At 37.8% G+C, this 13,696-nt stretch overlaps 1 protein-coding gene across 2 annotated transcripts; it reads right to left on the reverse strand.

Moving 5' to 3' along the window:
• Nucleotides 1-1,596: 1,596 nt before the first annotated feature.
• LOC132967910 (tyrosine-protein kinase ZAP-70) lies at nt 1,597-9,855 on the reverse strand. Of its 2 annotated transcripts, none has more exons than XM_061034160.1 (12): nt 9,372-9,855; nt 7,969-8,129; nt 7,731-7,869; nt 6,141-6,225; nt 5,953-5,975; nt 5,826-5,865; nt 5,260-5,437; nt 4,930-5,142; nt 4,140-4,332; nt 3,273-3,413; nt 3,052-3,164; nt 1,597-2,112 (listed from the first exon to the last, which is right to left on the reverse strand). In XM_061034160.1, exons 1-12 carry the CDS (start codon nt 9,774-9,776, stop codon nt 1,995-1,997), a joined length of 1,809 nt encoding a protein of 602 aa, XP_060890143.1. In that variant the 5' UTR covers nt 9,777-9,855; the 3' UTR covers nt 1,597-1,994. The 2 variants fall into 2 exon arrangements, with proteins under 2 accessions (XP_060890143.1, XP_060890142.1); XM_061034159.1 differs by having other exon boundaries at nt 5,260-5,440; nt 9,372-9,854.
• Between the last annotated feature and the right edge of the window lie 3,841 nt (nt 9,856-13,696).

Genomic DNA, 13,696 nt, shown 5'->3' on the forward strand with positions numbered 1-13,696 from the left:
TAATTTGCTACCATGTTGTTTCTTACAACTATTTATTCATGGGTCTTAATATTTCATGAGGTAGTCATTATGTGTCAATTATATGGGCAGGTTGACTGCTGACCAGAAAAAGGCTGCTGTAATGGGAACATGTTTGGTACTTTATGATCATTTTTGAAGTGTTTATCCTAATACACTAGGCCTATATAACACTGCACTCTTATTTTTATGCTTGTATTTTAAAGCTCTCTTATAAGGCCTAATTTTATAGCTTTGGTTTATGTTGTTTTTCATTTTATATGCTGTTTGGTTCTTAAAGGTTTGTTTGAATGATTTTTCTAATTAATCTGTTAATGTGTTTCTTCTGCCTTTTGTCATGACATTGTCGTGAGTGAAGCACTTTAAATTGTCTTGTTGCTGAAATGTACTTTATAAAAAAAAATGTGGTCGTGCCTTAGAGTTTATATGCTATGTAGGCTAGTCTTTAAGTGAGATGAAGTGTGTGGATTTTGTGGACTGTACCTAATATATGGGTTTAGGCTCTTGGTTTGTGAAGCAAAACCTTCTTTCCATTTTATCTTTTTTTCTGTAGGAAATTAAATGATGATCTAAAGTTAACTGTACCTTGGATATACTAAACATAGCCTACACTCCTTCAATTTTATAGCAAGCTCCTAATATCTTAAAACTGTCTACTGAAATATCCCAATTTTTATTTCAGAACACAGAAAATTTAGGTTTGAAGTGATATTTGTATTCATTGATCGCAAATTGAATGTCTTCTCATGACAGTGACTCTGTTTCGTACAGCAGTATTACTGTAACTGTGTCTTTTACTTGCTTTCACACTAATTTGAGTAGGCCTATAGGCTAAGAATATTGTCAACTTAACTTGTATATACATTTATTGTGTTGTCCATATTTTTGAAACTCACTGGATTTAAGATCTGTTTATATCATTATAAATGAATTTAGTTTTTTAATCCTGAAAAACAAAACTTTTATTTTGAAGACTAATTCAGCAATGTCCGGTCAGCGTTGCCTGGCAGCTCAAAACCGGCAGAGGATCATGTTGATCTTTTCGAGACTTAAGACCTAAAGACGAAATGAAACATAATTCTCCTTTAAACTACTGTTTTCTTTTCTTTTAGGAGAACATCTTAAAATAGTTTTGAGATTTTTCAGTTTAGCGTTTCACAGTTTTTACCAGTGAGCCTTAATGATTAAAATGTACTCTATTACCCTGCACACATAGGCCTATTTAACACTTGTTCCTGGGATGTAATTCCCACATTTCTATTGTTCAAACTTATTCAAGTAAAAGGTTTGTATAATGGTTCTTATTGTGGTGTGCATACTGTCAGCAGTAAGAATCTGAATAATTATAGCATTGCATTCATATGCACTAGGCTATGTAGGCTACACAGTTTTTACTCTGTCTTCAAAAATATTGTCAAATACTTTATATTGGACCTATGATTATTTTGATTAAGTTTCATAACACAACATGCATGATGATTAGTTCATAAAACAATTTACATATCGGTTAAAATGAATAGTAAGTATACTTTTAATACTGCTTTTTTTACTTTAAAGAACAAAACCCAAGAGTCCTTTTTTATATACTTTTTATTGGCATAAAAAACAATGAACTCCTACATTTTGTCATATATACTGACATATATATTTGCACTTGTACTTCCTACACACTCTCATTATTATACTCCAAAATACCAGAATACAAAATTAGATCATTCATCAATGGAAAGACGTCAATACTTAACATTCAAATCACAACTGACAGACAGAAATTCTCTTCACATGGTGAACACACTTAAGTCCAACTTACAAATGCACATTTATTGTCTCTGAGGCCTGTTTAGCTGCAGTGGTTGTGTAGTTGAAGCTGGTCAGTGTGCAGCATTCATAAAAAGCTCTTTGTTTTGGTTGTTTAATGGCTGGTTGAAAGGATGCTTTGTGCAGCACTTGGACAGTATGTGCCTTGTTTTCTGTCTCTATTTGACAGGCTCAGCGGCGGCTGCAGCTTCCTCAGACTTGGCCTTGTTCGATATGGAGTAATGGTAAGACCTCATGTACTCTTCAACCTTCTTGAAGTCAGGACGCTCGTCGTGCCTGGAGAGAGAGAAACGATGGAGGGGAACAAAACAGCTGTTCAATGGGTTGTGATTTAGGGTTGTCAACGGAACACATCACACAATGTAGGTTGTGTAAATGTAAATAATCTAACAAACTACTCGCATTTCAACAGTTCTCAATTGATTAGAAACTTTCGAGACAATGGGGAAATCTGGAGGGAAATCCTGCCATAAGCTACCATCGTACAACAACTAAATCTAGCATTGATTCATTTGATAGTTAATATTAGAAGAACTGGGGCTTAAAATACTGTCCTTGAATTGTTAACTAGGAATTTACTTCCTTGTAAACATTACGTTAATTAGGGGGTGGCTGAACGCTAACATTAGACATTTTTTTGTCTGCTGAATTGACAAATGGCTTCAATTACGAGATAGGAAGTGTCACCTAGGAATTTATTTTCTTAACAGTCTGTTAGCTAGGAAGTGGCTGAGTGGTGACATTAGCCTGTGTGATTTTTCATCTGTTGTTTCTCAGAACAACTTAATTGACTAGCGAAAAAAAAAATGTTAGCAAGAAATGTACCTCCTAGTTAACATGATGTAAGCTATGAAGTGGCTGAGTGTTAAAATTAGCTTGCATGTTGAGCCATGATGTTTCAGGTCGAGCTCACACTACAGTTTTTCTTTTTTTATCATAACCTGTTTTGAAATTGAAAACTAAAAAGGAGAAAGTTCAAATAAGTCTGGTGCTGTCCTGCTGTCATGTTTTATGTATGTACAGTTAGTGTAATCTTTTGAGTGACCATGTTTCCTCTTGTATGGTTTAGATTTGCTTTCACTGCTTTTTTGTTTTTTTGATCTGGGCAAATTTTAATTGGGTGTGTTCACAACCTGACAGACAAACAGCACTGCAAACCTTGTATGTACAATACACACACATACAAACATGTACAGGAGACAAACGTTTTCTTACTTGTACGTCCAGCATTCTTTCATCACTGTATACATTCTCTCTGGACATGCTGATGGACAGTCTAAGCGGTTATCAGCATCAATGAAGCGCACAACATCCGTTCCTTTTAGTTTCTGGATAAAAAGAAAATTAAAAAAAAGGCACAAGAAGATAGCTGTAATAAAATGTCATGTTCAGGATGGACCCTGGCTTTGGTGGTGCTCTGCAGAAATGCTCTGTACCTTGTAAGGTTTCCCTCCGTAAGAGAAAGCCTCCCACATGGTGATGCCAAAACTCCACACGTCACTTTTACTGGAGAATTTGCGGAAATGAATACATTCGGGAGCGTACCACTTCAACGGCCACTTACCTGAAGAACGAGCCTGTAAAACATCAGAAATGATGATGAGAAAACGCATGTGGATGGTTAACCAAACTCAGACATCATCAGTTATAATAACTTTTCTTTTCTTTAGGTACATTTTTGCACAACAGTTTTCCATTTGTCAAAACAGTAAAAGAAATCACATCTGCTCACATTTTTTTGAATTTGAAATAAATGACAAACATGTAAGGGGATAAGCATGCTTCATTTGTGAATTAGCGTAAATTGTTAAATGTATTAGTAAATCGGCACTAGGCCACCTATAATTAGTGTCTTGTTTTGCCTTGTCGTTTTGTGATTGAGAGCAGGCCGATGTTATTCACCATGTGTTGTGTGTTTGTTTATGTACCAGGAGCAAATATTTCCGCAACAATTAAAGTCTGGATAAATTAAACAATATGTTTGAATTGCAAGGGCACATTTGTGTATAATCTGCTCAAAGTCAGGGAACCCTGGGACTTTCTGAAACCTCATACCATGACCAGTAACTAAAGGAAATGAATTGGATGTTTGTTTTAGTTTCTGAGCAGGCGACACCTTTAGGTTACTATCTGTGCAGTGGGAGGGCAGAAATCCTCAGGAAAGCAATTCATTCAAAACACAGTATCTATTTGTCCAAGCTGCAGTACTTCCATAATAATTCCATAGCCCCTATCCTTTCTACATTTATGTCTCTTTGTCCTGCAGTACTAAATCATTCTATTATATGTGGCTTTGTGCATACCTTGTAATAGTTGTCATCTGCTCCCAGGGCCTTAGAGAGCCCAAAGTCACTGATCTTTGCAAACTGTTGGTTGACCAGCAGGACATTACGAGCTGCTAAGTCTCTGTGCACAAAGTTCTTCTCCTCCAGATACTTCATCCCCACAGACACCTGGTGCATCAGGTTGACAATGTTCTCTACACTTACAGTATCCCTGTGAAGACAAATATACACTGTTGAAAGTCTCTGGCAATTCTGACAATTTCATTCAACATAAAAACGTCTACTTTCTGTTTGGTTGATAATAACTGTTCATTATGATACTTTCACTGCTTTGAGAATCCAAAAAATCCTACAAATGAAACAGACTGAGAAGTCAAAATCACGCTTTAGTTCAACTGCTCATGATGGATTAACATCATCATCACTGCATAACAATTCAGAGTCTTAAGAAGACAACACAGCCTTTTAACGGGCAAAAAGCAAAAAAAATGGGGTTGGATGTGTCTTATTGAGCCAAGATTTGAACTCATTTGACCTGGTTTATTTTCCTTTCTAAGTTTGAAAAAAAAACTGTTATCAACTGTACCAAAATTAAATGTTCAATGATCAATTTATTTTACAGCCAAATAACAACCAAACACAAAATGTATACTCAATACTTATATCTGCTATACCCTCGGGGAGGTTCTACATAAATACAATTCAACCTGCCCAGCTAAAAGATTATTACATGTTTAAAATGTTATAAATTCGAGTCATATAATGTCAATGTGGTATTGTGTTTGAATTAACTGTCAGCTGAGCTTACTTGTTGTTGGAGAGGAATGTGTTGAGAGGTCCGGCAGAGGCTAACTCCATGACCAGCATCAGGTTTTCGGCGTTGCACAGACCCATCATGCGGACGATGTAGGGGTTACTGAGCTGGTGCATGATCTCTGCCTCCCTCATCATCTCCTCATTGTCGCTCCTCAGCCTCTCGTTGTCGCTCTTCAGCACTTTGATGGCCACATCAATCTGGCCCCTGAGAGGTGACAAACATAACCTTTGGATGAAATTCTTCCCTTCAAAGACTAGAAAAACACGCACGCACCAGTCTGCAGTAAAAGACCTATAAATGTGTGTCGTTTTTAGTCCTTACGAGTCGGTCTTGAGGACTCCTTTCTTGACACAGCCGAAGTTCCCTGAGCCGAGCTCCACTTCATCGATCAGCAGCTGGTCCCTCTTAATGTTAAACCTTCTCACTTCATTGGGGTTGTGGTATGGGTTGAATCCACTGCAGTCCATCGGCAGAACGTCACGGTCTGCAGGCACTGTTACTGCTGCTCCATGTCACAAATGAAGGTCAATACATAAAGATTAGATACCAGCAATGTGTCATTTTCTTCAAAGTTCTACATTTTCATGTAGCCTGAATTTTACTAACCAAACTTCTGTACTTAAACTATAAATAATAAATACAAGATATCTTGTGTAGTTTTTTAAGAGATCTTAATACGTCTTATAATCTGTATTTCATGCAGTTGTGTTTTTGTACTAATTTGTACACATTTGTTTTGTGTGCTATGATATACGTGGTTTCTGTTCAAGTTGTCCCAATAAAAGCTCAAATTAAATAAATGAATGAGTTATTTTGCTGAAAGTAAAGATACCAGAGCTACAATATCAATGGAGTTGTTTTAACTGGTTGTAGTTCACGTGACTGACCTCTGGGTGGCGGTGTGTATCCGTTTGTGAACGCTCGCCTCTGAAAGAGAAACAAAAAATGAATCTCTTAGAAAGAAAATCGAAGAATAAAAAAAAAAATGATCGCAGGATGAAGATTACTACTTACGACGGCAGGTAGATTGGGTGTCTCTGAAAAATTAGAAAACAAATAAAAGTAAAGTTAAACTATTTGACTGGTGAGTTCAATGATTTATAAAGGTCGACTGTTACAAAAAATATGAACTGCAATGTTAGGGCAGCAGTTTTACAATGTTGATAGAAGTGGGGAAAAAAAGGAAACACAGTGTTCATTACTTTCAGCAGCAGCTTTCGCGTTAACACATGCCTCTCCAAGAACAGTCACCAGGCCATCAGACTTCATCTTCAAGTACTCAACCAGCTACAGAGTAGAGGTTAACAATCAGTGTATGGTCATTCATGGATTTACATTGGCATTGTGTGTATACATATATATATATATATATATATATATATATATATATTAATTAAGGTCAGCCTCGGCAGTGTCTCCCTGTAGTCACAGTTATGGAAAAGAACGATCCTGCTGCTTTAAATGTCTCATTTCCCTTTAAACAATTCTCAGACAGATCAGTCAGAAGTAACCGTTCCTTTTAGCTGTTTTCATTTAGTTTTTGATCTGTAACGAGTTCCTTTTTCTGTGGTTCAGTTCATGTTGAAACCTTTTGATCTACCAGAAGGGCCTGACTTTATTACAAAATAAGAGTAGGGTTGAATTCAAACAGCAGAGTCAAGTACTCTCAGCTCAAGACAGGACAAACACTCCAAAAAGAAGCTGTTTCTACTTTTAAATGCCCAAATAATGTGATTTTAAACATGCGATTACATGTATATCCTAAAAAACATTAACAAAGAGGCATTCATGTAGACCTCCTCCTCCCATTTTTAACAGCGGTTGTATCTACGACACCTACACAGACATTAAACCAGGGGTCTCCAACAGGTAGCTCGGGAGCTACTGGTAGCCCGCGGGCAGGTTTTCAGTAGCTCGCCTACAGGTTGACCGACTGTGTTAAAAAATAAAAATAAAAATATGACGACGGTAAATGCACCTCTTCCCACTATTCATATATTTGGCCCATAAAAACAAGTATGAAGTACTGATGTTTTCTTGGACATTGATGTGAATTTAAGATTATTGATAAGCATTGGCTTATTGCAATTTCACACATGTACAAACAGTAGCTTAATTCAGCTGAGCTATGTAAATAAATGCAAGTGATTTGATGCAAGTAGCCCTTGGCCACTTTCATTTTTTGAAAGTAGCTCTCAGATGAAAAAAGGTTGGAGACCCCTGCATTAGACTGAAAGTCACCAGTTAACACGATTCATTCAATTCACCTGCAATGAAGTTACTTATTGGTAACATTGTGTTGCCCAACATTTGGGTTGAACACGAGGATGAGGAGGACGGTAGAGAAGAGGAGTTAAGTGTAAATGGGCTTCATCAGTTAAAAGTCCTTCTGTCATGCTCTGTGTGCCTCGGGTGTGTTTGAAAAGTTGGATTAGTTTTCTTTATCATGAAGTCGTCCCTCCGATGCTACAATCCTTTTTGATCTTAGATTAAGTATTTTGTAAATCCACAGATGCATTTCTTAGTGACTTTGATTTGAACAGTGATGGGGTGGTTCTTGTTTTATTTAATGTATTTATCGTGTTCAATAGTAATACACAGAGACAATACTTTGTATTTAGTTACATACTTACCTGAGATAATTGATTCTCTATTTTCTGCAGTAATAATTGGTATTGTGTGTTTTCTCAAAACATCCTGAGACCCTGCTTCAAACATTCCCACTAAAGCTCCCCATTTGACAATCCCCCTGAACCCCCTGCTAATAGAGAAGCAATCATCAAGATTCTCACCTGCCAGATTGTGTCAAACTTTGTTCCGTCTGGCATTGAGTATTTCCCCGATTTGTCTTGGAGGATCTGATAGTGGTAAACAGTTTTTCCATACATCGTGGAGAGAGCAAAAGTACCCGACTCATCTCTGTCTCTCACTCTGAGAAAAACAAAAAAATAAAAGCAGTGTTGCTTAAAACTTTAGACTGAAATGGAAAAAAAGAGACATAAAAGCAAACAATCCGCTTGAGCAACTTACAAAAACTTGCCATCTGGTTGTACTCCACTGTAAAGTCTCCTCTCACCCTCCTGGCGGGTAATTTTACCATGATACCAGGGCATTTTCTCGTGGGCTGTTGTGGCGATCAGTTTCTCCAGCTGAGGAGCCTGGCTAATGATGGCCTGCTCCATGGCCTCTCCCTGAGCAGAGAAACATCCATTACAGATACAGATATAGACATGCAGGACACACACATTCACACTGATGAGGGGGCTCACGATTTCATCCTGGTGTGTACAAGGTAATGTCCTAATGTCTGCTGAACCTTTTCTTATTGCTGCCTGATATCCTGTAAAGATGCATGTTACTACTGTAATGTGAAAAAAGGAAAGTAAATTAAAAAAAGGTCGAGTGATATTGCATCGAGGTGACATATGAAAAGAGGAGCTTTTTGTTGTCACATGCAAATAAAGTATGAAATCCACAGACTGTTAATAGACATGGACAAAGCCTGAGTGACGTCACCCATTGGTTACTGAAGGTGGCTTTGGAGGCCTGTCAAGGGCGGTCGGGTCGACGTGCTGAAAATATTGTCTCAACCTAACTTTCAGTAAACCCAACAGCATGAGCTGGAGCTGAGGCGGGTTTTAGCCTCCTGACAAATCATGTCTACTTGTCGGTAAGGTTAGCCATGTGCCTTATGATCAATAAGTCTTATCCTTTATAAAAATCAAAATGGATGACTTATTTAAAAAATGTACACACTGTGTGCTAATAAAGACATATTCAGAGACATTTTATACTTTGAACCAGTCTGTAAATTTTGTTATTTCTGCTGTAAAAACAGTCTTCTTTAAATGGGTCTGTTTGACTTAAGGGGCTTTTGCATCCAACCTCAATGTACACTCCATGAACTGCAGGTTTGTGCACTTCCACCTTGACTTTTTTTCTGTCTACTTTTGATCAGTGTCTTACAGTTAAAAACTAATTGATAACACAGAACCCACAATGTATTTGTTATTTCATATACGTTAGTAATCCCTGAGGCTCCCTGAGTTTTACCCTCTGTTATCGAGAGACATGCTTCTCACACACATACACAAACAGGGCCTGTGGCGAGATGTCAGAGTGGGGCTGCTACACACAGCTAACAGACCAACTTCCATATAATGGTCTGGGAAGAGTTAAAAAGTTGGGGCGAGAGAGAGAGAGAGAGAGAGAGAGAGACAGAGAGAGAGAGAGTGGGGAATGATATGTAGGAAAGGAGCCACAAGCCAGATTCTAACCCGGGCCGCCTGCTTCGAGGACTACAGCCTCTGTACACTGGACGTGCAAACTAACCACTTGGGCACCTGCATTTTTTTTTTTTTTTTACACATTTCACTCAATGTATTGACTTTTACTGACTGCAACCTCAATACAGCAGAAACAGCAGAACTCACCTCCAGGTTCCAGGTCTGCTTCACATACTCCCTCAACATGTTCTCTCTCAGGTTGTCAAACACGCCGGGCCGTATCGGGGTCTCTGGGGCGCGCAGACAGGGTTTCCTCAGGGTGCACACCAGCCCGTCAGAGTCTTTGCTGTAAAACTCACAGAGCTCCGCAGGCCCACAGTGAGGCTTCCCTCCTGTGATGCAGTAAGTCCCGTTGAGCTGCTTCTCTATGGGGTAATGGTGAAACTCCAGGTTCCACACCACGGACAGAACGTAGCCTCCCAGACTGCGCAGACACTGTCTCAACAAGAAGATCCCGTCGGCCATCCCGGCCAGCTTCAGGTGCTGCTCAGCGTCTGAGCGGCTGATGCTGCCGTAGAAAAAAGGCAGCTCGGATGCTGGGTCAATGGACATAGTGCAACCAGGGAGAGGGGAGCTGGATTTTTGTCTTGACTCCTGCAATAGGATGTGGAAAGAGAGACAGAAATCTAAGCAAAACCGGGGTTTAAGTTTTTAGAAATGTTCTCACTAAGTAGCCCAACATGTCACAGCACACTCACTGATCTAAAACCTGACAGTGACCTCGGATTTCTCAACATTCAAGCTCCCACCTACGCTCCAACCTCTGCTCAGTCAACACAAATTAGTCATCTGCTTAATGACCAAAGCAGTTATGGAAAAACAGTTTCCTGACTGTGTCTTTGTATTTCTAATAAGCTGAAAAGTGATCATCCAGAGAAGCCTCTCCTCTTCTTCTTCTCTTCTCCGTTAGAGAAAGTTTGTAGTCGTACAGAACAATGTCTTTTCCCAGAACTGTCAGCTCTACACAAACAAGCTGTGAGGTGCTTCATGTCAGGATGAGATATTTCGCATGTAGCACCCACACATTAAGTCTGCATGATGCGTGCAGATTAACAACTGGGGACAAAAAGCCACAACAGGAAGTCCCCTTCCGCCCTCACAGCCTCCTTTCTCCAGCTTCTTTCTCTTCGGTTCAACAGGTGCTGCTACTTGGTTCTCGATCATTCCCTCTGCTTGAGAAAGTTTTTTAATTCTTCCTTTACTGGAAAGTCAAAGATTTGGGGGAGAATTTTCCACATGATATGATGAAAACATCTTTTGTGATGATTTAGAATCTGACACGGGGGGTGGAAAGGTGTCTGGTCTGAGATAGATTTGCATGTTTTTGGCACTAAGGAACAGTTAGGTGATAGTGGGTGGAAAACGCACGTTGGAGTTTAAAACAAACATCAGTCGTGATCGTAATCATCAGCTCACAATCCTCATGCTTTTGAGAGCAGAAAGGGGATTGTCATTTTTAAATCATTGACATAAAAACACAAAGAAAGGGAAAATAAGATGTCAAAGACTATCGGGGTTATTCTCTTTGGCTTTAAATCTGGACATCAACAAACACATTGATAAAGCTCACATGAATCAGAGAAATGCACTCACATTCGTTTTTTTGCACCCTGAATGGATTACACCTCGTATTTTGTTAGTTGAAAAAGAAAACATGTGAAACCTCAGCTTCCGTCATACCTGTGTCTGCCCACGTCCACAGTGGACAGCTGAACAGAAACACACAGATGCCACAAAACAGGAGACCTCCTTGTGGTCTGACCCCCCATCCTAACCAAAACAAAGACCTTTAGAAGAGACCCTTCAATGTAGGTGAGCAGATAGCCCACAAGTGTAGACAAGCTGTGATACAGTGTCACATTGCGTCAGGGCTTCACCAAATGCAGCTAAACGTGTTTGATTTGGTTTATTTAAGACTGTTTTAATGCCAAAGTAAGACTCAGTGTTTGCTTCTTCATTTTCTTAATTTATATATACACACTTTATTGAATAAATCCCTGTAGGGAATTCAACAGTTTGCACAGCAAATGTAAGCATGTGGTGTTTGGTTCCTCACGAGTTACTTTTGTTATTATAATGTTCTATATAGAAAAACATCTGTTGAGTTCATTAGAGATCCACAGTTTGTTTATAGACCACATCATGCTTTAAAAAGTCAAAATTAGATCCATACAGCTATCAATACTTACTTTAAATTAAGCAATAATAATAATAATATACATTTAATTTAAAGGCGCCTTTCAAAGAACAGATAAAAACAACACAGTAACAATACATTGATAAAGTTAACATTGAAGTAACTTCTATATGTAATTGAGTGTTTCTGTTTTACAGTATTTCTTTTATCAATCCTATACCTGGTTGACCATGCGTCGATGAATCACTGCAGCAACAAATGTCAGAAATGTTGCAATTGCAATATTGTTATTTTTAAATTATTATTAAGATTGTTGTTGTTGTAAATTCATTCATTTGTGAGTCTAGACAAATGAAGAAGAAACTGGAGCTCATGAAAATCCACATTTCACTTCAAGAATCTATAAGTCAGGAGATTGAATTAATTACCTGTTTTACTTTTTTGAAAAATCCTTAGACACGGGTTTTTCTCCAACGAGACATGAAACTTCTAATTTAGACAGCAGCCAAGTCTTTGCCCAACTCATGTTCTTAAAGTATGATTATTATAGCTTTCTATTTAAACTTGGGAATAATAGACCACAAAAGGTGACTTGAGAGGCCGAAAGAAGCTGAATGTAATGTACAAACAGTGCACGAACAACACACTTGCAGAGGAGGTGTTGCAGAATAAGCAGATAGTGACAGAGTGGTGAGCAGTGGAAACAGTCCTATGAGTCACTCACAAAGCAGTTGAGAATACATTTGTGACACGAGCCAAAATCTACAAGCCTGAGTGATTGTTTTCTGCAGTTTTTTTTTCTTTCTGGAATGATTCAGGTCATGAGGTACAAAGTGCATGTAATTTAATACAAAAACGAATTCTGATTGTGTTTGTCATCTGCTCAAACTATTCCATGTTGGAGAGAGAATCACTTTTCCAAGCCAAACGTGATGTCGTGATGTCGATCATGAAGAACGGAGTGAAATGAAACACAAGAGCTTATAAAATCTTTGATTTGTGATGAAGAACTCTCTAAGAATTACAATAAAAGCTCAGGCACACATCTTTCTTTCCTAGAAAAAAATGTTTTGTGGTAAATTTGGGCTAGGTTGTATGGAAACACTCTGGGCCTGTCAAGTTAGAGGTCTTATTTTTATCCATTAACATTTGCAAAATCACACTTCAAAGGTTTCATTACAAGTGAAAGAACAGAATTCAATTAGTTCTCACGTACAACTAAAGACAGACAACTGGCCGGCTGACTATACTTAATATTCTGTAACAAGACTACTACTGCAAAATGCTAACGTCTTTATGCTAACCTGCTCACAATTACAATTTTCAGTAGGCTATTTGTACCATGATCCCCATTTAATGTGTGTGTTAGCATGCTAAGATACTACATAAGACACTACTATAGCACTAACAAAAAGAGAATGCTGATATGTTTGGTGTCATAGACGGTTAAGAATACAAAAATAAAACAAATTGTTGGCACTAGATGGAAGATCATGGAAAGTCTGACATGTCAAATGATGGAGACCATGAATATATGTTTGACCAAATTTGTAGGAACCTGCCCTGTAAATATATACATACATATATATATATATATATATATATATATATATATATATATATATATATATATATGTATTCATATATATATATATATATTTATATATATATGTATTGAAGTAATTCTAATTGAAACCTTTTACCTTCTGGAGGGCTCTAGAGAAAAAAATGATGGGTTCCTCAAAGTCCACATAGTTCATCCCTTTTTTATGTTATATGGAAATCCATCAAATAAAGCAGCAGCTTATTTATGTCAACAATATTTTCCATTTGTATTCACTTCATAGACAGCTAACAGTTCTCTGTTTGGAAAAAATGAGTGTAAAACATTATAGTGTAATTTAGCTGTGTGTAGATCCACGTTTTAAATCTGCCGTCTCACAAGAAATGTACGTCAAGAAAATCATTCATGGTCAAAGCTAGGAAAACTTTTTTCTATATTTAGATTATTCTATAGAGCTGTACAGTTATATAACTGACAGAGCTACAAGAAGTAGCTCTAAGTAAGTAAGTATGAAACTATGGGGATGTTGTTTTAGGGTATGATCTGTTTCTATTCATTCAGATTTTATGGCCTAAAAAAACCTCCTAAAAATGTGTATTATACACATCATAATCATTCTCATCATCGTATAATTTTACTTAGATCGGAAAAAGATTCTCAACCTTGACTCACAGGAAATGTAACAGTTTAAATGAATTGTGCCTGTGTCTATTTCACAACATCTATCCAACACCTCATTGGCATGCCGATGTTACTGTCACATAGACACCA

Source organism: Labrus mixtus, chromosome 3 (assembly GCF_963584025.1).
Source record: "Labrus mixtus chromosome 3, fLabMix1.1, whole genome shotgun sequence".
NCBI classification, from domain to species: domain Eukaryota; kingdom Metazoa; phylum Chordata; class Actinopteri; order Labriformes; family Labridae; genus Labrus; species Labrus mixtus.